This window comes from Doryrhamphus excisus, linkage group LG10, assembly GCF_037039965.1.
Source record: "Doryrhamphus excisus strain RoL-2023G ecotype Guam linkage group LG10, RoL_Dexc_Guam_v1.1, whole genome shotgun sequence".
NCBI classification, from domain to species: Eukaryota; Metazoa; Chordata; class Actinopteri; order Syngnathiformes; family Syngnathidae; genus Doryrhamphus; species Doryrhamphus excisus.
In genome coordinates, this window is record NC_136366.1 from 10,954,159 (window position 1) to 10,979,951 (window position 25,793).

A 25,793-nucleotide genomic window follows, 5' to 3' on the forward strand; every position below is an offset into this window, starting at 1 on the left:
TGCTACTATGCTAATGTAGTTTGCAGGAATAGACTGGAAAACACAATGGAGCCATAGCTTGAGTCATTTCAACTTAGCCAATGATGCAACTATAATGGAGTATTTTATGCAGGTTTTCCTAAAGTTAGGGTCAGACGTTCATAAGAAAATGGCGTCCTGGAATACGTGTTTGTCCACCACTCACCGCCGTGTTGCGGCTCTGCAGCAGAGGTTTGGTGTTCCTGAGCAGTAGCCGGTGATCCGGGTCCATGACGTAAGGCTTGGCGTCCATCTGGCACCGTTTCTCCTCTGAGTCCGAGTCGTAGAATGTCTTCACGTCGTTTTCATCAAACACGGCGCCCTGAGATCACAGCACGTCACTTACACACACATTTGCCACGTGCCGACAGCTTGGTGTTACTATACAGGCTAGAGTTGAAGATTTAACAATTCATTAATCAAGAAAAAAAGTCTGAAAAAGACGGTGGTCCTATAAAATTGACATGAAAAAAGCTGAAATAGCTGGGGTAAAAAAAAGAAGCAGAAAATGAAGTAAAAAATTAGGAAAATTACGTCCAAAGAAAGAAAAAAAATGTATGTTCTATGAGAAGAAAATTTGCAATTTTATGAGAAAATCTATTTATTTATTTAAAAATGTTTTTTTAATATAAATCATATATAATAATAAAAAATAAAGTTATAATTTTTGGAAGAGTAAGTTGGGGAAATCCTTGCTTACGCTTTCCACGTGACCCAGCCCACCACCAATTAATTTGGACTGCTACAGATGGATAGATGTGGCGCTCCCTGCTTGCCCCTGGCTCACAGAGACATTCCATAACGGGACCGAGACGCGTGCGGCGGCTCACCTCCTGCCAGGGACTGGTGAACTGTGTCCGGGCGTAGCGTGTCAGCATGGAGATGATGACCACCTGCCCCCACTCCTCCACGTCCACCAGCAGGTTGCACAGCTTACGGTAGTTCTTGTGGATCAGGTCGATGCGATCCGGGCACACCTCCTCGAAGGCCATCACCACGCTTCCTGCCACCAGCTACACGTTCGTGCGGGGAGAAGAAGAAAACAATCAAACGGCGCTGATGCGGCGTAAAGTGGCTGGCAATTAAGACGGAATGAACAAAAGCGATAAAGGGACTCGGGGGGAATAGAAAACAATGTTAACTAGTCTGACCTGAAAACACCTGAGAGAAAAACCACAACAGTCTTTTCAACTTTGATTAGTTGATCATTAGCAAAAAAAAAATGCTAGCACGTAAAAAGTTGAAATGGACTCATTTTCACACAAGTCATCAATTATACCTTTCCTGCAAATCGAAGCTACTTTATGTTCCACAGAAAGCACAACAATTCTAACTGCCAGACTCCACTTCAAAGTATGCTTTCTTTTCTTAGCGAGTGATGGAGCCCGGACTGGATGAGGCACACCCAAGAACTGTAGTCCAGTATGTACGGGATTTACGCTAGGCTTATTTCCATGCATTTTCTATACTGCTTATCCTCATTAGGGTGGCAGAGGTATGCTGGAGCCTATCCTAGCTGACTTTGGGCGAGATAGTAAATATTACATAAAGCAGGGGTCTCAAACTCAATTCATTTGGGGGCCACTGGAGTTCGGGTCTGGGTGAGACTGGGCTGCATCAGGTTTTCCAAAAAAAAAATGCATTTATTAAAAACAAAAAAATTTAAAAAACCTTCGCTTTTCTACAAGAAAAGCTCTGATAAAACATTCCACTGTTCTCAAGTATCTTACTTTTCATTATAAACAAATCAAGAACAAAGAAAATCAATCAATCAGTAATAAATAAATAAATAAAATAATTAAACAGCAAATAATAAAAACTTAAGAAACCACATATAGTTGGTGGGTAGACAAATTACTTTTTTCAGATTAAAATTAACAAAGCATTATTAGAGCCCTGTAGACATGACAAAACACGACTATAGTTACAATTATACTCTTTTTATTTACAACATATTGCGCAACTGCAGGGTCTTGAGACACATGCTAACTCGCAAACTAGAGAGCTAGCGACCTAAACGGTAGCCTTCAAGTTATTTCCTTTAAACTTAAATAGCCAAAAACTTACCACTTCCACACGGATAGGGAGGATAACTATTAACAGTTATTAAACCTTTAACATGAACATTAATCAAACGTAATAATTGTTTACATGATAGAGTACATGATACCATACAGCATCCATATCAAATGCACTAACGCACTAACACTAACATTAAACTTTCATATCAAGGCGGGGGCCTCAAACTAGTGTCCTGCGGGCCACATTTGGCCCACGGGCCGCGTGTTTGTGACCCCTGGCATAAAGTGTCCCCCCCGCAAGAAACAGAGCGGCCGTGTGATGGGTGCAGTTAGTGAATATTAAAAAGGTTCAAAAACAGCACATAAAGCAGTGGGCTCAGGTTCCTTGAGGGCTGGGATGGGGTATTTTCTCCCTGCCAACTTCCCCCATTAGAAGGCAGCCTCCAAGGTAAACATGCACCATCAAGAAAAAGTGACACCCCAATCTGTGGCGCTCCTCGCCGCCCGGCTTGGCGCCTGCATGACAAGCTGGTAATGGAAAAAATCACACTAAGCAAATGCTTCTTCTAATAACAATAAATTTACTAGAAAATTATGAAGGGCCCAAAGTGTTTCCTTGCATCTACTTTGTTATGAATTCTAATTAGCGTGGCAGGAGGGCGGAGAGTGCTGGGTCATCACGCCAGAGACAACGCAAGCCGTTTTTTTGTTGTTTTTTTTTTTTGATTGATGACGAACCGTGAGGTCGTCCCATCCTCGTAAATGAATGGCCGTCCCACCTAGCCCCTAATCATAGCACCCCCTCCTCTCACCTCTCATTTCAATTTGGCGAGCGGGTGCAGCGGGGGGAGTGTGGGACGGGATCGATCATTTATCTTGTAATGGCGACATAATAGATCCATCACGCTAAACAGCTGCACAAACTCCTGCGTCGTCTCTGTCCTCACGTCGTCACATTTTCTCTCTAAACCATCCGTGTGTGTGTGTGTGTGTGCGTGCATGTCACAGCCACTTAAACAAGCAGGTGCACGTGTAAGGGTAAATGTCAGGAAGCAACAGCGACTAAATATTTCCTTCGTCAGATGTCATGCTGGCATTTGCTTGATGGCCTTTCCCGCCATTCATCCTCTTATTTGCTTTTAAGTGGACTCGTCAAGCAGCGTCTCCTCGATGACTCGAGGAGTCGACAAAGCAACACCACCTCGCCAGCCAATCCACAGACAATTCATGCATACTGTAGCGACACAAAATGAAGGCTTATTGACATCACAGACGTACTTTAACTAGATTCGGAGAAATGTTCCTTCCCTGTGTGGATTTATTTCAATTTAAAAAAAGGTGACGAAATCCCCAGCAACACATGTACTAACTAAACTAGCCTTGCTAAGAAATATGTCCAAACATGGAAGGCTGTGATGCTACTATAGCACACCCAAGCACTTCCAGGTGGGCTTTCTAGGCTGAATAGGTGTATCCCGTAACCTGTATTAATGAGGTGTCTCTTTTTAGCCGTTTTTATATCTTTAGAAGGCAATAAGAGAAGGACGTGTGTGCCCACATAAGGATGGTGGATGATGAGCAAAGACGAGGCAGCGCTGGTAAAAAATCCTCGGAGGGGTGCAGCGTGCCGTGATACGCCAGGTACAAATCAAACATTAAGCGGACTGCTTCTCCGTCATGGGACGTCTAAATGGCACAGCCTCGCCATCGTAAAAATGCACTTCTTGACGGCTATTAAATATTCACAAGAGCTTTTCACCATTAATCAACCGTGGATAGCACTTGTGCGTCCGTGTGATGATGGCGCCCTGGGCCCCCGCGTGTGCGCTCCGAGCGGGAGAAGTCATCTGTCTTCGTTAGCGTCTGCGGCTAAATATGCTATACATCTGCTCCCTGGATACCCCCTCCCGCCCCCCCTCCTCCCTCCCCGCCGTTGGCTTAAGCTGCTTTATTTGTTTGTATAATGATAAGTGTATGCTATGAATACAGAATGGCGGCACACTGCGCATGACCTGCAAACCCTCTCCAGGCATGGAGACGTGCTGCAGCAAACACCCGACGCCTGATCACCCATTTGACAATATTTGGGGTGCCAGAAGTTGGCGGCGGTAAAACAGTACTGCCACCGGCGCCTGGCCAGAAATCCGCCCTGCAAATGGACTCTTAACCAGAAGCATCTGAAGACCTGCGGGTTTAAGTGGGTGTTAACAAAGCGTGGCATTGCCACAATGAACTGTGGGACAGCGCAGCAAAGGGGGGGGGGGGGGGGGGCGCTCGACGGGGGCGCCCTCTAGTGGACTGAAGGGTACCAGAGATGAAACTTACTGTGCTTTTGTCCTTCAGCAGTTTCTCGATCACTTCAATCAGCTGCTCCTTCTGCTCGGGATCGAGGCTGAGGGCCAGAAGGGTGGAAATCACCAAGAGAACTTGCAGCCATCAAAGTACGCTTCACGCCTACCTGTAAAGCTTCTGGATAGCGTGGGCTGACGTCTTCCTCACGTAGGGTGACAAGTCCGACGCGGCCTCCTTGATGGCCAGCATCATGATGGGGACGATGATGGGCACCCGGATGCTGGATAGGACCCTCAAAGCGCTGGCCCGGATGAGCTGGTTTGGATCCTGCAATAATGATTCGTAATCAATGTAATAATCAATGTATTCATAACTTTATTTGGCTTATTTAAAAAAAAAATAGCCCCAAACTGTGCTCTTGCTCTACTTACTTTTGGGAATTAGTAATTGCACCCTCTACTGAACTCTAAGGTGGATCATCTAGCATGGCAGGAAGGAAGCCTGCAGGGCGGGCGATAAGGAGCCTTTAGAAGAAGAAGCCTTACCTTGAGAGCCCGCTGGAAGGTGCTGATGGAGAGCAGAGCCAGGTCCTGCTGCTCCTCGGCATACCTCACCAGGTACACGTACACCAGCTTCTTCAGCTGCCAAAGACAACACATAGGACAATAAGAACCAAGACGGCCTTCCTTTGGACGTTTATAATTCCAAGAGGAAAACAGAGAGTCTCTATTCCTGTTCTGCATTGCACTTTGCACCCTGCGCTCCGTCACCTCGGAGGGGCTCAGAGTAGAGCCGCTTCTCCTCCACATCAAGAGGAGTCGGTTGAGGTGGCTCAGGCATCTAGTCCGGATGCCTCCCCGGACGCCTCCCTGGTGAGGTGTTCCGGGGATGCTCAGCTGGGAAAAGGCCCCCGGGGCAGACCCGCAGACACGCTGGAGGGATTATGTCTCATAGCTGGCCTGGGAACGCCTTGGTGTCCTCCCGGTGGAGCTGGAGGAGGTGGCCGGGGACCGGGAAGTCTGGGCTTCCCTACTAAGACTGCTGCCCCCGTGACCCGGACCCGGATAAGCGGAGGAAAATGGATGGATGCATGGAAGTCCAGAAAGAAGCCGTCGAGAAAAATAATGACTGGCATAATGAGCTCAGAGCTGCACACGGCTGATGAGCAGAGGACTCACAGCTAGGAGACCCGAGTTCAACTCCACCTTCGGCCATCTCTGTGTGTTCTCCCCGTGCATGCATGGGTTTTCTCCGGGTACTCCGGTTTCCTCCCACATTCCAAAAACATGCTAGGTTAATTGGCGACTCCAAATTGTCCATAGGTATGAATGTGAGTGTGAATGGTTGTTTGTCTATATGTGCCCTGTGATTGGCTGGCCACCAGTCCAGGGTGTACCCCGCCTCTCGCCCAAAGACAGCTGGGATAGGCTCCCCGGCGACCCTTGTGAGGATAAGCTGTATAAAATGAATGAAAAATGAGGTGGGTGGTCAGGCAGAAGGTTACCATTTTTAAGAGTAATCGACGCCGTACTTCCAGTATTGACACTCGCAGTGTCACTCCATCAGGGCTGGTGGAATTAGTAGCATCCATCCATCTTATGGTCATCTTATGTCACTCCGCTTATCCTTACTGGGGTCCCAGGGGTATGCTGGACCCACATGTTCCCATGGTTATTAAGTGGTGACCCCCCCCCCTCACCATTTTTATAGATTCATTCATTCATTCATTTTCTACTGCTTATCCTCACGAGGGTCGCGGGGGTGCTGGAGCCTATCCCAGCTGTCTTCGGGCGAGAGGCGGGGTACACCCTGGACTGGTCGCCAGCCAATCACAGGGCACATATAGACAAACAACCATTCACACTCACATTCATACCTATGGACAATTTGGAGTGGCCAAATTGAACCATGTTTTTGGAATGTGGGAGGAAACCGGAGTACCCGGAGAAAACCCACGCATGCACGGTGAGAACATGCAAACTCCACACAGAGATGGCCGAGGGTGGAATTGAACCCTGGTCCTCCTAGCTGTGAGGTCTGTGCGCTCACAGCTCACCACTAGACTGCCGTGCCGCCCTCATTTTTATAAATAAAAAATCATCAGGTGTCCATATCTGATGAGCCTCAACAGTAGCATACCTCAATGTTCTTACTCGCCACATTCTTCACCACGGCAGGGAACAGCTCAGATGCATTCTTTCCTTTGGCGATCAGCTGAGATGGAAACATCTGACATTTAGCTTTTTTTCGGTTATATACTCAATAAATATAGTAAAAATAAAAAGTACTCACCCCGACGATCCTTTTCATGGCCTCCAGTTTCAGCGACTCCTTGTTGCTCTCCAGCATTTCTTTGAGGTCTTCATTCCTGAGGGCAGAAGAAAAATAAATGCTCCGTTGAAGATCATATTCACACATTTTAAAAGATGCGATTTATATCACTGTGCCGCGCCACAAGAGATCATCAATTCAAATGATCCTATTTCACCTTCTGTAATCGCCGGTGTATCTGTTTATGTAAACATACATAAATTATTACCTTATTAGGTCTACGATATTGGGTAACAGGAATGCAAAGGTGACTATAGGGTTGTTATTTCATGTCTACAGGGCTCTAATAATGTTTAAAAGTATATTTTGAAGTTGGTAAATAGGTTTTCTGTGTCTTCTTCTCTTATTATGTCTTCTATACTGGGTAATAGGAGTGTGAAGGTGGCCCTAGGGGTGTTATTTAATGTCTAGAGAGCTCTAATAATGTTAAAAGACGTATTTAGAGGGTCGTAAACAGTTTTTCTATGCTCCACAACAACAAAACTGTTTCATTTATTAATAAGGAATCCTACTTTGCAGAAATTCACTCATACAGTCGGGTATAGAATCAATTAACCGCCATCAAAACGCATTTTGAAGGTGGAAAAAGGATTTTCTATGTCTCATATGTCTTTGTTTCTCTTATTACGTCTACTATATTGGGTAATTAGAGTATAAAGGTGACTATAGGGGTGTTATTTCATGTCTACAAGGCTCCAATAACGTTAAAAGCCGTATTTAGAGGGTCGTAAACTGTTTTTCTATGCTCCACAACAACAGAAATATTTCATTTATTAATAAGGAATCCTACTGTGCAGAAATTCACTCATACAGTCGGGTATAGAATCAATTAACCACCATAAACAAAGGATTACACCAATCCTTCTTCCTAGAATTCCATGTATTTATTCACTGAATTGATTTTTTTTAATTTTCCAAACTTCAAAAAGTGATGACATCAATGTTCCCATATAAAGCAGCCATAGTCTGGCCGAGGGTGAAACTGGTACATCATAACATTGTGAGGTTTAGTGTGCATATTCTCAAAAGATGAATTTCAGGGGTTCGGCTATAGCTGGCGAGGAATCAAACGTTTGTCCTCTCCAGTCAACGTTAGACTCAGCAGCTGACAGGTCTGTGAAACTTCCACTGGGGCAACATCTGTGTCAGCCTCTCCGATAAGACATGGCATGTGTGGACGGGACGGGACGGGAAAGAAGAACCTGACCATGCCAAACAACAACAACAACCACCAAAAACACCAATAGAGTCACCATGGCAACAGCATGACTCATTCCAATGCCCATTCCTTAGCTAATGCTAACGCTGTCACACAGTGCATGAGCATTGTGTACCTGCACAATGCTCAGGAGATCATTCCCCAGCAGGGAGCAACATAATGCTGACTTTTTCTGCACAAACATTCCTCAGCTTAATCAATCCCACAATGCAAGTTTTTTTTCTTACCATGCACCAAAAATGTTACTATCTAAAGAACATGTTCATTTTCCTCATTAAGGACATTTAGTGAAATGTGACCCCAAGCATTGATTAAAAGTAACTGACACATTGATCATGTTTTTCCACTATAATTAATCAGTTTGCTAAAGAGTTTCATTGCCTTTTGTAGGATTTACCGACCTAACTATTGTGCACAAAACAAGGCAGTTAGGCACTTCGGCTCTTAGTGCCTTGATCTTAATCTTGGCCTTGGTGGGGGTCTACAGTTATTCTAGTTAAAGGTGTGCTGGTAGAGGGTCTCAGCAGCACAGTTACCAGCTTAGAAGGCAAGCACACAGGTAGCACCCTAAGGCAATGGAGTCGTACCCGTCGCGGCCCGCCTTCTTGGCCCCGCCGGCATGCAGCGTCAGGGACCGTTCTTCCTGGCTGAGCCCGGCCTTCAAGGACAGCTGCAGGTGTTCGGCTGACGTCAGCGCCGTCCTGACGGCGCCGGCGGCCTCCGAGCGTAAAGACAACAAGTTGACGTCCATGCAGCCATCCGTCCAGGAGACCAAGATCTTCTTACCGGAGGAGGAGGAAGAGGAAGATGTTCCTTCTGGAGCCCAGAAAGAGTACATCCAGAGAAAGTAAGTTGAGCTTCTGCTGCTGCTTGAGGCTGTGTGCGCTGCGCTCCCGGCTTTGTTTGCTTTGTGCGCTTCCAAACTGTCACACGGGTGCAGAAACACTCGCTGGTCTCTTCCTCCTTATTTGCTAAATGAAGTCACAAGACCTTGTCAGCCTGGCGTTCTTCTGCCTTCCTTCTTCTGCTGCATGCAGTCCATGCCTCGCAAACATGATTCCTTGCTCCTTCTGCCCTTTGACTCCACCTCCTTCTGGTCTGTGGTCACTCACGCCCCTTTGGGGGCAAACGTGAAGACCTTATCTGGTGCAGGACTGGGCTACTTCTCATCACCTAGGCTGCACCACAAGGATCCCATCATCGAAAGAATATCAGGAAGCATCCGTTGTTAAGGCCGACAACATTGGCATTAACAACTGTGGCTGTGGGCAACCTCCCAATCAGTTTTTAATTCATTCTTTGCTCCTTACTGCCATTACATCATTGGTTGTGTTGTGCAACACACCTGTTGATAAATGTCCAGAGGTTTTCCTTTCCACTTCTTCATGCACTAGAAATCTTTGTTTAAAAAAAAATGTCGGATGGATACAGAGTGAAAACGGTTCTCCTCCCATTCCGTGTGGAAGCGGTAAGTTTGTGGGTTCTTCCTTTGTCCCTTTTGTCTGCTCCATTTGAAACCCTGTCTTAAGTTTATAAATTTGGGGCAAACTGGTAAGCTCTCTAGCAGCCCTTTAGAGTCCCTTGTAGCACAATTGTTGGACAATAACAGGACTGTCAATGTTGGATGTTAAGTCATGTCATGTCTAGAGGGATCTTATTATAAAAAAAAACATGCTTCTTAAGTCAAAAGGGATTTGACTACCAACTATATTCATTAATGTGGTCGGGTCTGGAATCAATTTACCGCTTTAAATGGAGGTGAGTTTTCATTTAACAGAAATATCTACAGCTTGAGGTAAATAAACACCCCATTCATGGTTTCTATGAATCAAATAATATATACCCATTCAAATTTTCCATTCATATTAGTTTCATGTGATTTTCTAAAGAGTTAAGCTGCATGAACTCCAGTAAAGACAACAAAAGGCAAAAGAAATGTAGTGTAGCGTAGTGGTCCATTGCCCTCTAGCGGTAGCAAGGTGACATGACAGATGACCTGCCAAATGCTGTGAAAGTAATGAATGCAACGCAAACACACAAATAACCAAACTACTCCCAACTATTTGGCTAATAGATGTTTTAAACTTGTGTAGTTGCAGTTTCAAACTAATAACTACAGGGTGAAACGGTGAAATTCGAAATCAAATGCATAATTTAGCTCCTAAATGCATATCTAGCAGAATTTTGCCTAATTCTTGGCACGGATACAAGATACAAGATGTAGTAGCCAGACCTGGATACATGGTGTGTATGGCAACCGGAGTAAGTGTTATGATCTTCCATACCACATATCATCACGTCAATGCTTTGCTTGTCAAAGGGTTTTCTGTGTCTTGTTCTCTTATTATGTCTTCTATACTGGGTAATAGGAGTGTGAAGGTGGCCATAGGGGTGTTATTTAATGTCTAGAGAGCTCTAATAATGTTAAAAGTCGTATTTAGAGGGTCGTAAACAGTTTTTCTATGCTCCACAACAACAAAAATATTTCATTTATTAATAAGGAATCCTACTTTGCAGAAATTCACTCATACAGTGGGGTATAGAATCAATTAACCGCCATCAAAACGCATTTTGAAGGTGGAAAACACATTTTCTATGTCTCATGTCTTTGTTTCTCTTATTATGTCTACTATATTGGGTAATTAGAGTATAAAGGTGACTATAGGGGTGTTATTTCATGTCTACAAGGCTCCAATAATGTTAAAAGCCATATTTAGAGGGTCGTAAACTGTTTTTCTATGCTCCACAACAACAAAAGATTTTCTATGTCTCATATGTCTTTGTTTCTCTTATTGTGTCTACTATATTGGGTAATTAGAGTATAAAGGTGACTATAGGGGTGTTATTTCATGTCTACAAGGCTCCATTAACATTAAAAGCCGTATTTAGAGGGTCGTAAACTGTTTTTCTATGCTCCACAACTACAAAAATATTTCATTTATTTATAAGGAATCCTATTTGGCAGAAATTCACTCATACAGTCGGGTATAGAATCAATTAACTTAATTTGCTTGTCAAAAGTTAAGTGTTTTTGGTGTAAGACGGCTCTTTGATGGCATACTGTATGTAGAAAATGTCATTCATAAGTGTCACGCTATCAAGAAACACACAAACATTGTTTGAACGCGCGTTATCATTGAACTATCCAGCAAAACGGGTCAGAACTACTAAGAAATGAAGCTTTAATCTGCGAGTTTTCACATTTTACACAACTTTAGCGGCTAACCGTCGCTAGCTAGCTTGATGGGTTTGTACGACTTGGGATGCCGAAATGTTAAGTCAACGTGGCGCACACGTTTCTGGCAACGCACACAAAGTTTCATGTAAAAATCATGTTAACTTACTTTTTGAAGTCAGCGCTGAAAAGCCCGAAAGCTGCACTAGTGGTAGCAGCCAGGGTGCTTTCCTGGCCAGCCTCCACCGCAGCCTCTGCTCCTCCTTGGTCGTTGTACAAAGCGTTCGTCGACATGTTCCGCTTTTAAACAAATTCCCACCCAAATGCGAAACGCTTCCACTTCACTTCCAAATCCACGAAATACCCACTAAATGTTCCGTTAATTCGGTGTGGCTTCTGCTGTGGAAACTCCTGCAGGGGAAAACTTGCCTGAGATTTTCGTCCAACTTTTTTTTTTAACACGCATGACCGGAAGTGAGAGCTAGAGTTGGTGTCACATGACACAGGGTTGTACTGTCGACATAGCTCCTCTGTAACTAGAAAGCAATGAGCCTGTGGTTTCCGTATTTACATGCCTTCTTATAATTGTATTTCTATGATGACAGGTCAGAAGACAGCCTTATAAGAACATGTGACACACTTTTGTTTTAGTTCTTCAGATAGCCCGACAACCAGATGTTTTCTCAAATGTGTCCTTAAATACCGATTTGAACCACAACAAACAAGGTTCCTAAAGTTTGTCTTTTAAAATCAAAGCTATACTGAACAAAGATACTTTGTTGAAGAGTAAATTGACACTGTCAATATAGACAAGCGTAAAGATCTCTGATTACAATGGATTTCATTTTTTAAAAAATGTAATTATAATTGTAGGCCCAGCATTGTAGAAATTGGTTAATTGTTGGGAGAATCACCTAGAAAGTATCTCAGATTAAACTGTCACGTCGAAAATGTGACGTAAGGTACTACTTCCGCATTGGTCCAATTTACAGTATATGACACTCACCGAGTACCCATAGGCGGTTAATCTCTCTTCGGTAGTGTCTCTGAGGACAGTGTTACACGGTTCGAGCTGGACTTTTCCAATGTGTTTGTAGTGTGCCTGGGAGAATTTACTTTTTTAAGCAGTGTGTCCTGAAATTACATTTCAAATATATAATCGGATCCAGGTAGCACAATGTCGGGATACGACAGGAACCCCTTTGCGGACCCGGAACTCGACAACCCTTTTCAGGTAAGGCTTGTTAGCTCACGAGACCCCAGCTGATGCAAAGTTAGCCACATTAGCATTGCTATCCGTTGCACTACCCAAACAACGTTACTACTTTTACTTCGATATAAAGCTGCTTCAAAGCCAATAAGCAGAGGCAACCAGATGTTTTCTCGGTTTTGGACATTATTTTGTCAAGAGTTTATTGTGTCTTTTAATGACAGAACATTCATATTTATTTTTAGCTAGACCATCAGTCATGTATGTCATCTATGCTTGCTAGCTTCCAGACCAGATGTGAATCTGATTCAAATATGGCTTCATTAGATAAAGGTGTTGCTTAAATATTTTAGGGTACTCATTCATTCATTTTCTACTGCTTTTTCCTCACGAGGGTTGCGGAGGGTGCTGGAGCCTATCCCAGCTGTCTTCGGGCGAGAGGCGGGGTACACCCTTGACTGGTGGCCAGCCAATCACAGGGCACATATGGACAAACAACCATTCACACTCACATTCATACCTATGGACAATTTGGAGTCGTCAATTAACCTAGCACGTTTTTGGAAATGTTGGCGGAAACCGGAGTACCCGGAGAAAACCCACGCATGCACGGGGAGAACATGCAAACTCCACACAGAGATGGCAGAGGGTGGAATTAAACCCTGGTCTCCTAGCTGTGAGGTCTAACCACTAGACCGCCGTGCCATTTTAGGGTACTCTTTTAATCAAATATTTGTAAATAACTGATTATGTACTGTTCTTACAACATTGGTTGTGTTTCTGCTGTGTTGTACAATGTACTTGCTCAACAAGGTTTTTTTTTTCCTTTCCACTTTCTCATGCAGTCCAAATTATTAGTCAAGTTATGAGTTTTTGCATAAGTTTGAGGGTTTCCTTATGTTGGTGGCCTAATTTCCGCATGCTTCCAGCGTAAATTATTCACAGCATCCTGGCTTTAACACACTGACACGCTGAACGCAAGCCTTCCGGGCTCGCTGAAACCGAGGCTCGCGTGGCATATGCTAGCATGTGCAAGCGAGGCCCACCTCCCTGCCCCTTGGGCGCACGCCCCACAGAACAACTCCCCCGTCACCCGGCTCTCGGCCCACTTTGTTCACAAACGAGGCCAGCTTGTCCCTGCAACAATGTTGGAAGGATGGATGCTGCTGCAATACGCCAAGATTAAAGTTTCACAACAAGGCGGTGTGAATTATTTAGGAGGCGGGTCCGGTGACGAGCTGCAGCCTGCGAGTGTGTGTGTATATAATAGAGTGAGAGGGTATCATCAGTGAAGGGAGGGATGCTCCCGAGCATCACTTTGGCGTGGTGACGGCCGATGCTAGGCTAGTGTGCATGGAGCTGGAAGATGGGAAGCAAGGTAGCGTGACGTTAGGACGTGTTGCATCTCTTCCTTCCATTCTTCTTTTAAAACAGGCCGTGGGCTGCACACGTGTTCATGGCGTCTTCTCCATGACACGTGGACTCAACCATTGTCAACTTTTATTGTCAATGATGACCCCTTCCTTTTGCTTTGTTGCAGGATTCGTCGGTGACTCAAGCAAGACAGACGACTGCGGCGACGGCAGCGTTAGACGAGTACAATCCCTTCACAGACGCCAAAACTACCGTGAGTATTTCTCTTTAACACCGTCGTCATCCCAGCTGTCAATCATAGTCTTGAAAGGTTGGGCTACACAATCTAATATGTCCATATTAGCCCTGCATTTTATGACTTTATTGCAAATGTTGACACATTGAAGCAGGTGTTGTATTGCGGTTGTACCTAATGAAGTGACTTTGCCCGTTTAGACAACAATGGTGGCCAAGCCCGTGGTTCCCACGCAGCCCGCCATCATGAAGCTCACAGAGGAGCCCCCCGCGCACTCGCAGCCTTGGACACAGGTAGCACCCTACCCCCACCACCATCTCTCACCTGCAATGCACATTGAGCTCACGTAAACTCGGAACCTCGGCAGGGCGCTCCAGAAGCACCGTCGCAGGCGGGGGGCGCCGGCGAGCTGCTGAGGAGGCAGGAGGAGCTGGAGAGGAAGGCTGCAGAACTGGACCGACGAGAGCGAGAGATGCAGTCTCTCTCTGCCTCTGGAGGTCTGTTTGTGGCGACACGTATACACGTACACACGTATACACATACACACGTATACACGTACACACGTATACACGTATACACGTACACACGTACACACGTATACACGTACACACGTATACACATACACACGTATACACGTACACGTTCCACATCGACATCGACACGGAGTACGCATTGTTCATCAGAGTCCAAAACACCTCCCTCTCTTTGTGGGAAAAACCGGACTTTTAAAGTGGACCAAAAAATCTCATTACAATAAAAGAACTATTGTGTTAGCGGGGAAATAGATTTTATAAACGTAGCAGAGAAATTAAAATATCTTTTAAAAATACATTGAAAAAACTGAAAATATATATATTTTTAAATCTTGTGAAAGTTAAAAGGATGTTTTTTTTTAAATGTATACAACCATATTTCACAAATTTTTAAAAAACAAGACTCTTTGCGGAAAAATTATTTTTACAAAAATGTATAAAATATTTCTGTAAATTCAAAAACAATTCTGTTAGTGTGGAAAATATGTAAATGTATTTTTTTCATGCGTAAAATAATATTTTACTCAATTTAAAATAAAACATTTGAATGTATTTTTAAAAATAATTTGTTTTTTTTAATTCATAAAGTTTCCAAAAAAGTATAACAAAAATGATTATCAAAATTTCTTATAAATTAGTAAAAAAAAAAAAAGTGTGGTAGGTGTGGTAGTAAAATAATCTGTAATATTTTTCCCACAAGTTATGAAAGAAAAATAAGTAAAATGCATGAAATAAAAGAAAGTTTTTAAAAATATTTTTGATGCTGAATTTCTATATCCACTCTGACGTTTGAATTTATGTACATTTTTCTAAATTTTGTCTATCTCTCTATATATGTATATCTATATGTATATCTTTGTGTGCATGTGATGCAGGTAGGAGGAAGAACTGGCCCCCACTGCCAGACAAATTCCCGGTGGGTCCGTGTTTCTACCAGGACATCACTGTGGACATCCCGGTGGAGTACCAGAAGACGGTGAAGATCATGTACTACCTGTGGATGTGTGCGTTCTTTTCCAACTCAATCACAACTAGCAGACGTTCCGCAGCCACAGGCGCCGAGTGACCGAGGCACGGCGGGATCACACGCTGCGGTCATGCGGTCCGCTGGCGGTGTCACATGACTCAGAGTTCAAACCGCAAGTTCATGTCACATTTCACAGCGTGGCGATGTCGAGGGAAAAACATTAGGCACACCAGAGGAAGTGTAGTTGGTCACCAAGGTCCTGGAAGGTACATACCAATGTCTCTTTGTCCTCCAGTCCACACGGGGGTGCTGCTGGCCAACCTGGTGGGCTGCCTGGCCTGGTTCTGCATAGACTCGTCACGCGGCATAGACTTTGGCATGGCCATCCTCTGGTTCCTGATCTTCACGCCTTGCTCTTTCGTGTGCTGGTACCGCCCCGTCTACGGCGCCTTCAGGTGAGTGGCGCTCTTTCCTTCCCTCCTTCCTTCCTTGTCGCTCATTTCCTTTCCTTCTTTTTTTTGGCCACAGGAGTGACAGCTCCTTCAGTTTTTTTATTTTCTTCTTCGTCTACGTCTGCCAGGTGGGCGTCTACATCATCCAAGCGGTGGGCTTTCCCGGGTGGGGAGCGAGGTAGGAAGCGTTTTGGAAGACTTATTTACTTTCAGGGGGGGGGGGTGAAAAAGCGGGTGAATTCATTCATTTTCTACCGCTTTTCCTCACGAGGGTTGCGGGTGGGTGCTGGAGCCTATCCCAGCTGTCTTCGGGCGAGAGGCAGGGTACACCCTGGACTGGTGGCCAGCCAATCACAGGGCACATATAGACAAACAACCATTCACACTCACATTCATACCTATGGACAATTTGGAGTGGCCAATTAACCTAGCATGTTTTTGGAATGTGGGAGGAAACCGGAGTATCCGGAGAAAACCCACGCATGCACGGGGAGAACATGCAAACTCCACACCGAGATGGCCGAGGGTGGGGAAAGACAAAATAAGAAGCCAAAAAGTTACCACTTCCACACAAAATAGGAGGAGAACTCATTCTTTCATTTTCTACCGTTTATCCGCACGAGGGTCGTGGGGGTGCTGGAGCCTATCCCAGCTGTCTTTGGGCGAAAGGCGGGGTGGACTGGTGGCCACCCAATCACAGGGCACATATAGACAAACAACCATTCACACTCACATTCATACCTATGGACAATTTGGAGTGGCCAATTAACCTAGCATGTTTTTGGAATGTGGGAGGAAACCGGAGTATCCGGAGAAAACCCACGCATGCACAGGGAGAACATGCAAACTCCACACAGAGATGGTCGAGGGTGGAATTGAACTCTAGCTGTGAGGTCTGCGCGCTAATCACTAGACCGTCGTGCCGCACGGGTATATTATAATAGGAAAATATTATCCACATGGCTTCTTATCTGCCATCTTTTTCCATGTTTGGTTTTGATTGCGCATGTCCACGTTCTGCCGTCCTCCCCAGCGGCTGGATCTCCGCCCTGTCGGTCCTCAACCGCAATGTGGTGGTCGGCGTCCTGATGATCCTCATCGCCGCCCTCTTCACCTCGCTGGTGGTCATGTCGCTCATCATGTTCAAAAAGGTACAAGTCCAGCGCCGTGCCGTGCCGTGCGTGACTTAAAACCGCCGTCCCCTCCCCGCCAGGTCCACGCCATGTACCGCACCACCGGAGCCAGCTTCCAAAAGGCCCAGCAGGAGTTTGCCACGGGGGTGATGTCCAACAAGACGGTGCAGACGGCCGCCGCCAACGCCACCTCAAGGGCGGCCCAGGGGGCCTTCAGGGAGCAGATCTGAGCCCTTCCTCTTTCCTCCTGACGCTTCAGCCCCAGTAAGGGAATCAAACAGGCGACCACTCCCCCACAACATGTCGTTCAACTCACTGAATGTCTCTTTAAACGATCTTTCTACTTCCTTAATTGACATTAGACAACACCACCAAATGCCAGCTAAGAAACTTGATATGTACCTCTGCCGCCCCCTGGCGGTGCGGTGCTGTATTACACTAACCGAATGCTGCGCGTTCTATTAGCATAATTTTGCATTCTTAGAGTTCTTGTTTTTACAATTTTATTAGAAACGGTTCTCTAAATTTTAAAATAACTGGTTCTTTTAAAAATTATATTTAATGCAATATTTATTTTATAATTCCTCATTCCTAATGACTGAAAGTGAAGCAGTTTAAGTCTTTTAAAGTCACGATTTCCCAGCCTGACACTATTATAACAATTCATGTATAATTATTTACTATTATTACTTTAAAAACTAAGCATAATGACCTTGAAACAATAATATGAATACAACTATTTATTTTGAGCTCGGTGGCCTTTATGTCCTTTCAGTCAAGTCACACAAGCTTGCACTTTATAAACTTCCTTGCTGGCTGCACCTTTACCTCACTTTGCCTCAGGATGTCTTAAGTAGAAAACACTCAAATGGGACTAAAAGAAGAAAGACGACAAGCTGACCGAGTTTGATTCCCCATTGAAAATGTGAGCATAAGTCTTAAAAAGGGGTCTATGATATGAGGGAATTATATCATACCGATAATATTTAAAAATAGCTCAATCAAGCCTGCCTGTGACATTGAACGGCCTGTCATACCAGCCACCTGAAACGCCAGCGCCGCAGAGTTTGAAAAGTGTGTAGCTGCTCGGAGTGTGTACCCGAATACAGTGCACCTTGCTGGGCCACAGCAGGTAGCTCCTCCCCTTCTATACGCTGCTTCTCCTGGTATTAGTCAGGTCATGATATTTCATTAGAACTAATAAATAATTTCTTCCAGTGCTTCTAACCCCCAAATGCGACAAACTACACTTCAATCTAAATTTTAAAAAAGTACACATAGAAAAAGTTATATCGGTTTGGAGAAGCAGAAAGTTATCGGTATTAGTTTGGGGAAAAAAAGATGGTACATCTGTAGTCTTAAAGTATCCAGTGAGGCCTTTTAGCGTGTAACGTAATGATGTAAAGTATCCATAATGATGTGAAGAAATGTGCAGAATACACTGCATTGAATCAAAATAATAGAAACACTGGCAATCAAAATGTGAAAAAAACATGTGGAATGAATCTATATCATATATTCTATGACTGGAATATTTTGTCATCTGTTGTAAATGAAGATTTTCTGTTTTTTTTGGGGCTTCCGTTTCATGATGTAATGATGTGAGCAGTGTATATTTGTTCTTGTATTAAGATTTAAAAAGTTCTTACTCACGTTGTTTGGTTTTTCTTCCATAAAATAACAGCAAAAGCAGTATGATTGTAATGGAATATGACCAACCAGGGTGCAATAGCATCGGTCTACCACTAGATGGGAGCAATTCTATACGTGTGATAGTATTTCTAATAGTTTACTTTTTTTGAGTTGTGAGTGTACAATGGTGTACAGCCAACCAAGGTGCACTAGCAACGCTTGACCACGGGAGGGCAGTTTTTACACAACGTGTAAAGCCGTGGAAGATCAACGTCAATATCGTAGTGTGTACAGTATACACAATACATATTGGACGTGTTGTACCGACCATGTTGACTAACTTTTCTACTTTCATGATCGCTAAAATGCTGAAGAAATGGAAATTAGTGTTCAATCTACATCTTAAACTATTGGCTTTAAATCACTAAAACAAACCCTGTGATTTGTGAAACGAAATCAATGCAATCGTGGACCAAATTTACATTTTTAAAAAAGGGGAGGGGGCACAAGACACGTCCACACAGGGCACAGCATCTATGACGTCACCGGACAGCACAAAAGTCCAACACGTTTAAAGACAAGATGTTAAATAGGACTCTGGCTAACTACCAAAAACGCTAGGGTGTGAGGACACACGCTCATAGAGTGACAGCAAGAGGACCAATCACACACAAGCACAAAAACCCAGCTGAACCAATCAACGACCTAGTAAGCGGCCTCCAAGTAAACGGGCTTCAGCTTGAGCGGCCGGTTTCCGCTAGGTCCTAGTGCTTGACCTGTTTCATTTTAATATACTCTATACGAAGATAAGCTAAACTAATAGTGCAAAAGTAAACAAAGCGATATCTTTAAATATATATACATAACGTTTTTAAGACTTTTGTCTGATTTTCAGCCTTGGTGGAAAAGTCTGGACACCCCTGGCATTCAACAACATAAGGGCACATAAATTAGCAACACTAAAGCATAACTAAACATAACTAAAGTGCTAACATTACATTTTAACAGCGACTCCCTGTTGGCTTAGTTTATTCGCTGTGGAAAAACAAAATGATGATCAAAATTAAGTGCCAAAAAATCAGTGACATCAATTCACAGTCCTAAATATGTTTGGTAGTAAAAAAAAAAACCCCAAATGAACCTTCAAGGACCAAAGTGAGCGTCCTACTTTGTCTCCCTCCTTGCCAAGCGGAAAAGAAGCCAAACAGAAGCTCCTGGTCTCCCTTTTGGTCTTTTATTCTTGCACACACACGGACTAACAGCAAACACAACGTCATCACGTCTTTGTGCACTGACCTCATGTCGGCAACAAAGCAGGTCGCTCGGCAACAAGACACACGTCCTTCATGGGGGCGGAAAAAAAATAGTCCTTCCTGGAATGCTGATGCTGCCCCATCCCCACGATGCAGGGGCTTTAGTGGTGGTTGCCGTGGCGAGACATCCTCTCTCAAGATGCTAGGACGCGGTGCACTGAAGAATCCTTTCAGCAATACATTTCAAGGGTCTCACACACACATACACACACACACACACACACACACACACACACACACACACCAACAAACACACTACATTCTGTAAGCTCCATTTGTCCACTCTTGAGGTGAGTAGTTTTATTATGGCGGAGTGGTGGTTCCCTCGGTGAAGACATGAAAGCCGGCTATGTACAAAAGTCAGGATCCTCTCAAGGTGGCCCCCCCGGTGGCAGGAGGCCGGAAACGACACAGCGCCGGTAGCATCCTCCCGCCCGGCGTCTTTAGTGGTCGGCGACGTTGGCGTCGGAGCTTCACAGGAGGCAAATGAGGCTCTTGCCCTCCTCGATCTCCTCCTGCACTTTGTCGCTGGACGTGGCGATCTCGGCCTGCGCGGAGAAGACGGCGCACACGAAGGTGAGCACGGTGCCGCCCATGGCCGTGTAGAAGGCCCAGCCCATGGAGCACAGGCCAGCCCTGTAGGGGGCGGCGTCCAGGCCGCAGTACAGCTGGACTTTGTCCGAACCCCAGCCGGCGGGGTATAGCATCAGGCCCAGGATCAGGAAGAGACCTGCGGCGAGCACAAAGATGCGGTTAGCTCAACGCAAATTAAACGTCAACATTTCCTACCCTGAATGTCCTTAGTGAGCAGAACATTCTGATGCTGCGATGGGCTGAGTATGTATAGGTGCATGCTATCTAACATGACAACCACTAAAATGCTAACATGCCAACAGTTAGCATGCTAGCACCTAGCAAGATAGCACAAATTACCAAGAGTGTGAACAAACATCTATACTGATTATACGTCACACATTGGAGATTAGCGTCATTGGAAACAAGTATAATGTCAACATGTTAACAATTAGCATGCTAGCACCTAACAAGTTAGCACAAAGTAGCAAAGTGCGAATGATCATCTGTATTGTTTTTACATCATGCCATGTACATAAGTGCTATTCTAAATGAGTAAAATGGGCAAAATGCTCACAGTGGGCATGCTAGCGCCTAGCAAGCTAGCACACTGTATGGAAAGTGTTAATGATTGTCGATATTGATTTTACTTCACGTCATATAAAGGCTGAAATGGCAATAATATAACAGTTAGCCTGCCAGCGCCGAGCACTGAAAGTGCTAACAAATCATCTATATTGATTTTACATCCTGCCATGTAAGTCAACCTTTGTGTTTTTATTTCAAATGAGTGAAATGGCTAAAATGCTAACAGTTAGCCTTCTAGCACCAAATATAATAGCACACAGTGCCAAAAGTACTACCATCTATGTTAATTTGACACCATGCCACATACTAGGTATATGCCAACTACAATGTCTGAAATGCTAACATGCTAACAGTTAGCATGCTAGCGCCAAGCAAGATAGCAAATAATAGAAAAAGTGGTAACTATCATCTATGTTGATTTTACATCATCCATTTCGGTAGCCTTTTCAAATGACCAGAACGGCTCAAATGCTAACATGCTAACATTTAGCATGCTATTTCCTAGCAAGAGATGAAGAGGAGGAACTGGAAGCTTGCGGACAACAACAGGAAAAAGGTAGCTGAGGGGGTTTTCCCGGAGAGACAGCGGAGAGTTCGGCCAGCGAGCGGGTGAAAGGGTAACTTCCTGTGTAAACGTGACCCACTTCCACGGCTGACACACACACACTCGCTCAAGGCAACAATGGGACTCCTTTGTAAACAACATTTACTGCGCATGGTGGCACAGTAGAGTGACTCATTGCCGATTGACGAGTCATTGCCGACGTGAGGCGGCCATACTTTTGCACAAAATCCTGCTCCAACGGTCCCCAAAAGGTGTGCACCGGTGATGCGGCTGAACGTCATAAAGTTTAAGTGGGTTAAAGACGCCATTTTAAACTCAAACCTGCTTTGTCTTTACGGAGCTTTGCTCTTTTGTGTCTCGTGTCGAACAAGGAAATGAAAAGTAGGTCATAAATTCTTTCCACATGTTGCTGCTCTACATCTGACATCCAGGCCGACTTACGCTGATGGATTGAAGGTATGGCTTTAATAGGCCGGACCCCCACCCAGCCACACACACACACACACACACACACACACACACAGACGGACCTCCTAACCTAATCTGCACTCCGCCCTCCAGGCTTTAATATTCCCTGTTGCCGTATCTGCTCTGTGTCCACATCTAAAGTGTCCATCCTGATCCATCGTCCTTTCAGACTACACTAGCCTCCTTTCCTGGGAATCATACCCTTGAAATACCCTTTAGATAACACAGATTAGTAGCAGGGGGGTGCAGGGGGTGCAAGGGGTGCAGGGGACGAGGTTTGGTCAATCCTCATGAACCCTTTCTTCCTGAAGCCATCATGTTAGCAAACGGTCCGCTGTTATGGAAAAGTGACTTTCTGACAGTATTATGCGGTGGTTTAGTGGTTAGGCACTGGGTTCAGATTGGACATCTCCATGTGGAGTCCCCAAAACCACTCATGTTAGGCTAATTGTCCGTCGGTAGGAACGTGAGCGTTCGATATGTGACCTTGCGATTCGCTGGACCCCGCCCACCCGGAATACCCCTGGTTGAATTTCAGAGGCTTCGCTACACGTCTTAAAACAAAGCACTGCCACCTATCTGTCAGTCATTTGATAATTTTCTAACCTAGCCTAGCATGACGTTGCTGTTAAAATATGAGTGTAGCGTTAGCACGTTAGCTTGCCATATACGTATATGTAGCATCTATTGTTGACGTCTGTGATGACAACGTACTTTACTGTGGCTATCAATCTGGACCGCCGGTAAATAAAAGCCTTTTTTAGTGTTAGCTTCCTGGTCTAGAAGACTCAGACGTGTGTGTTTTAGCCGTTCCGCAAAGTCATCCACACCGGGTCCGCTGAGGACGTTAAAACTCACGAGCACGGATGACATCATGTGGACTCGGCGCCCCCCGAGATGCTCTCATCTCTGGCAGCCTCGTATGAGGTCAAATCGCTTCCCGCAAACATCTGGCGTCTGGATCCCGACTCGCCGCTAGCCCGAGCTCGGAGGCGCTCGTGGAAAGACTGATGATGATGATGATGATGGAGAGGAGTGGGCCATCGCTGGTGGGTTGCGGAATAAGGTCACGGCAAACATTCCGAGTAGCCTCCGGATGACACGGAGCAGATCCCAACTAAAAGTGAAACCAAGACAGCAGGTGCACACCTACTAGTCCTACTTTGAGCTAATTAAGCTAATTAAGCTAATTTAAGCTAATTCCGCTAAAAACAACAAATAAAATGGCGCCCCTAGTGGTGGAAAATCATGCTCCATTTTCCATAACTTTCCGCTTATTCTGCAGGCAGACGTGGCTCAAGAGGTAGATTGGTCCGTTACCCCTACCTGGTGGTTGCTGGTTCGATCCTCAAACCTGCTTTTATTATTCAACTGATTTGTTCATCATTCAGTCTGTGTTTTTACTTTGCAACATGGCTAATTCTGCTAAAAACACAATGGCGCCGCCTAGTGGTGGAAAAATGATGCTCTAATTTCCATTACTGCAACATTGCACATATTTTACAGGGTGACATAGATACCCAATGGTTGCTGGTTCAATCCCCGGCCCTCGTGTTTCCAAAATCATGCTCCAGCAGGGTGTTCCTAAAAATGCATCCATCATTTCCCAGATTAAAATAATTCAGCGGACGGCGGCACGGCTCGGGTGCTAGCATGTTCGTCTGCCCACCTGATGGTCGCTGGTTCGATTCTCGTTTTCAACTCACGTCAGGGATATCACAACATTTCAGAATTCAAACACAATTTCTCCTGAAACATCTTCATCCAGTCAGAGTTCAAATACTGGCTTGTCATATGCTAATGTTAGCTGTTGACATTTAGCTAACTGCTAGCTAAACTGCTAGCTAGCTGTCCAATACCTGCCCTGCATCCACTTCAAAGGCTTTAGGTAAAGGTAAGTCTTACCTGCGATGCCTTGCAGCAGGCCGCACACGTTGAAGATGCTCTTCTTCATGATGCTCTGGAAGCACATGGTGAACACGGAGATGAAGGCCACGGCGCACAGCAGCAGGATACCCGTCGCCAGGAAGATGGACGTGGCCTGCCAGAACCCGCTGGCGATCTCCCCGAAGTGGACGGCGTAGGGCCCGCACAGCACGCCGCGCTGCAGGTGGGGCAGCTTAATGCAGCGGCCGTAGATACCCAGCGTGGGCCGGTAGGCCTCCCCGGCCGCCGTGGTCCCGTGGTGGCCGAAGACGGCGTCGGGCGTGCGCGGGTATCCCACCAGCCAGTCGGTGCTCATGAAGGCGATGAGCTCCCCGAAGGCGGCCACGATGCTCAGCAGAGTCCACAGCATGGAGCGGCAGGTGACGATCACATGGCACATGCTGGCGACGGCTGGGGTGGGTGGCGGCGGGGGGGGGAGGGGTGGTCCTCTGGTCCTTTGTGCTCCTGTCCTGAACACCGCTTCACTTCCTGCTCGAGGATTCCTCTTATCCGGCCTCCTCGCCTCTCGCAGCTCGGCTTTCCTTGGCACTCGTCTTCCGCCGCCTGCCGCTAGCCGTCTACATCCTTTTACAGAGGCGTTCCCCGGAGCCCGCCTGCCGGCGTCATGTCACACATGGGACACGCCTAGAAGATAAAAAAGGAACGGAGGTGAATGACCTGATTGTTTTAGTACGTCCACAATGTGAGCAAATGTATTGGGACGAAGCCTTTGCACCAAGCAAGGTCCATCAAGGTGTGCTTCTTCGTTTTCTTTTCACAATATCGTGACTACATGATCATTCAAGGGGCTGCACAGTGGTGGACTGTTAAGCACACAGGCCTCACTGCTAGGAGACACGAGTTCAATTCCACCTTCGTCCATCTCTGTGTGGAGTTTGCACGTTCATATTCAAAAAACATGCTAGGTTAATTAGCGACTCCAAATTGTCCATACGTATGAATGTGAGTGTGAATGGTTGTTTGTCTATATGTGCCCTGTGATTGGCTGGCGACCAGTCCAGGGTGTACCCCGCCTCTCGCCTGAAGACAGCTGGGATAGGCACCCCCCGCGACCCTCGTGAGGAAAAAGCGGTAGAAAATGAATGAATGAATGAATGACTTCATGACCATTCAAGGGGCTGCACAGTGATGAAGTGGTTAGCACACAGGCCTCACAGCTAGGAGACACGAGTTCAATTCCACCTTCGGTCATCTTTGTGTGGAGTTGGCACGTTCATATTCCAAATACATGCTAGGTTAATTGGCCACTCCAAATTGTCCATAGGTATGAATGTGAGTGTGAATGGTTGTTTGTCTATATGTGCCCTGTGATTGGCTGGCCAGGACAGCTGGGATAGGCTCCAGCACCCCCGCGACCCTCGTGAGGAAAAAGCGGTAGAAAATAAATGAATGAATGAATGAATGACTTCATGACCATTCAAGGGGCTGCACGGTGTTAGAGTGGTTAGCACACAGGCCTCACAGCTAGGAGACACAAGTTCAATTCCACCTTCGGCCATCTCTGTGTGGAGCTTGCACATTCATATTCCAAAAACATGCTAGGTTAATTAGCGACTCCAAATTGTCCATAGGTATGAATGTGAGTGTGAATGGTTGTTTGTCTATATGTGCCCTGTGATTGGCTGGCCACCAGTCCAGGGTGTACCCCGCCTCTCGCCCAAAGACAGCTGGGATAGGCTCCAGCACCCCCTGCGACCCTCCTGAGGATAAGCGGTAAAAAATGAATGATCATTCAAGGTCCTTCATG

General features: G+C 45.4%; 3 protein-coding genes across 6 annotated transcripts in view; 1 reads left to right on the forward strand and 2 right to left on the reverse strand.

Moving 5' to 3' along the window:
- The window catches only part of ap3b1a (adaptor related protein complex 3 subunit beta 1a), a 36,734-nt gene extending 25,166 nt beyond the window's left edge, over positions 1–11,568 (reverse strand). For both annotated transcript variants that reach the window (XM_058064086.2, XM_078794080.1), the window contains exons 1-8: positions 11,226–11,568; positions 6,624–6,699; positions 6,471–6,545; positions 4,877–4,972; positions 4,498–4,658; positions 4,365–4,431; positions 849–1,031; positions 185–340 (exon numbers count right to left, since the gene is read on the reverse strand). In XM_058064086.2, coding sequence (XP_057920069.2) covers positions 185–340; positions 849–1,031; positions 4,365–4,431; positions 4,498–4,658; positions 4,877–4,972; positions 6,471–6,545; positions 6,624–6,699; positions 11,226–11,350 — 939 coding nt within the window. In that variant the 5' untranslated portion in view covers positions 11,351–11,568. The remainder of the gene's footprint in view (positions 1–184; positions 341–848; positions 1,032–4,364; positions 4,432–4,497; positions 4,659–4,876; positions 4,973–6,470; positions 6,546–6,623; positions 6,700–11,225) is intronic.
- Positions 11,569–12,001: 433 nt separating this feature from the next.
- Positions 12,002–18,634, forward strand: LOC131111290 (secretory carrier-associated membrane protein 1-like). 3 transcript variants are annotated; one of them, XM_058064091.2, is made up of 9 exons: positions 12,002–12,290; positions 13,807–13,893; positions 14,076–14,168; positions 14,243–14,372; positions 15,284–15,412; positions 15,671–15,830; positions 15,904–15,955; positions 16,861–16,978; positions 17,041–18,634. In XM_058064091.2, the coding sequence occupies exons 1-9, from the start codon at positions 12,234–12,236 to the stop codon at positions 17,226–17,228; spliced, it is 1,014 nt and encodes a 337-aa protein (XP_057920074.2). In that variant the 5' UTR covers positions 12,002–12,233; the 3' UTR covers positions 17,229–18,634. The 3 variants fall into 3 exon arrangements, with proteins under 3 accessions (XP_057920074.2, XP_057920073.2, XP_057920075.2); XM_058064090.2 differs by having other exon boundaries at positions 12,003–12,290; positions 15,904–16,005; XM_058064092.2 differs by lacking the exon at positions 12,002–12,290 and adding an exon at positions 13,535–13,644 and having other exon boundaries at positions 15,904–16,005.
- Positions 18,635–19,611: 977 nt separating this feature from the next.
- lhfpl2a (LHFPL tetraspan subfamily member 2a) lies at positions 19,612–24,425 on the reverse strand. Its single transcript, XM_058064495.2, has 2 exons — positions 24,005–24,425; positions 19,612–20,635 (listed from the first exon to the last, which is right to left on the reverse strand). Exons 1-2 carry the CDS (start codon positions 24,423–24,425, stop codon positions 20,379–20,381), a joined length of 678 nt encoding a protein of 225 aa, XP_057920478.1. The 3' UTR covers positions 19,612–20,378.
- Between the last annotated feature and the right edge of the window lie 1,368 nt (positions 24,426–25,793).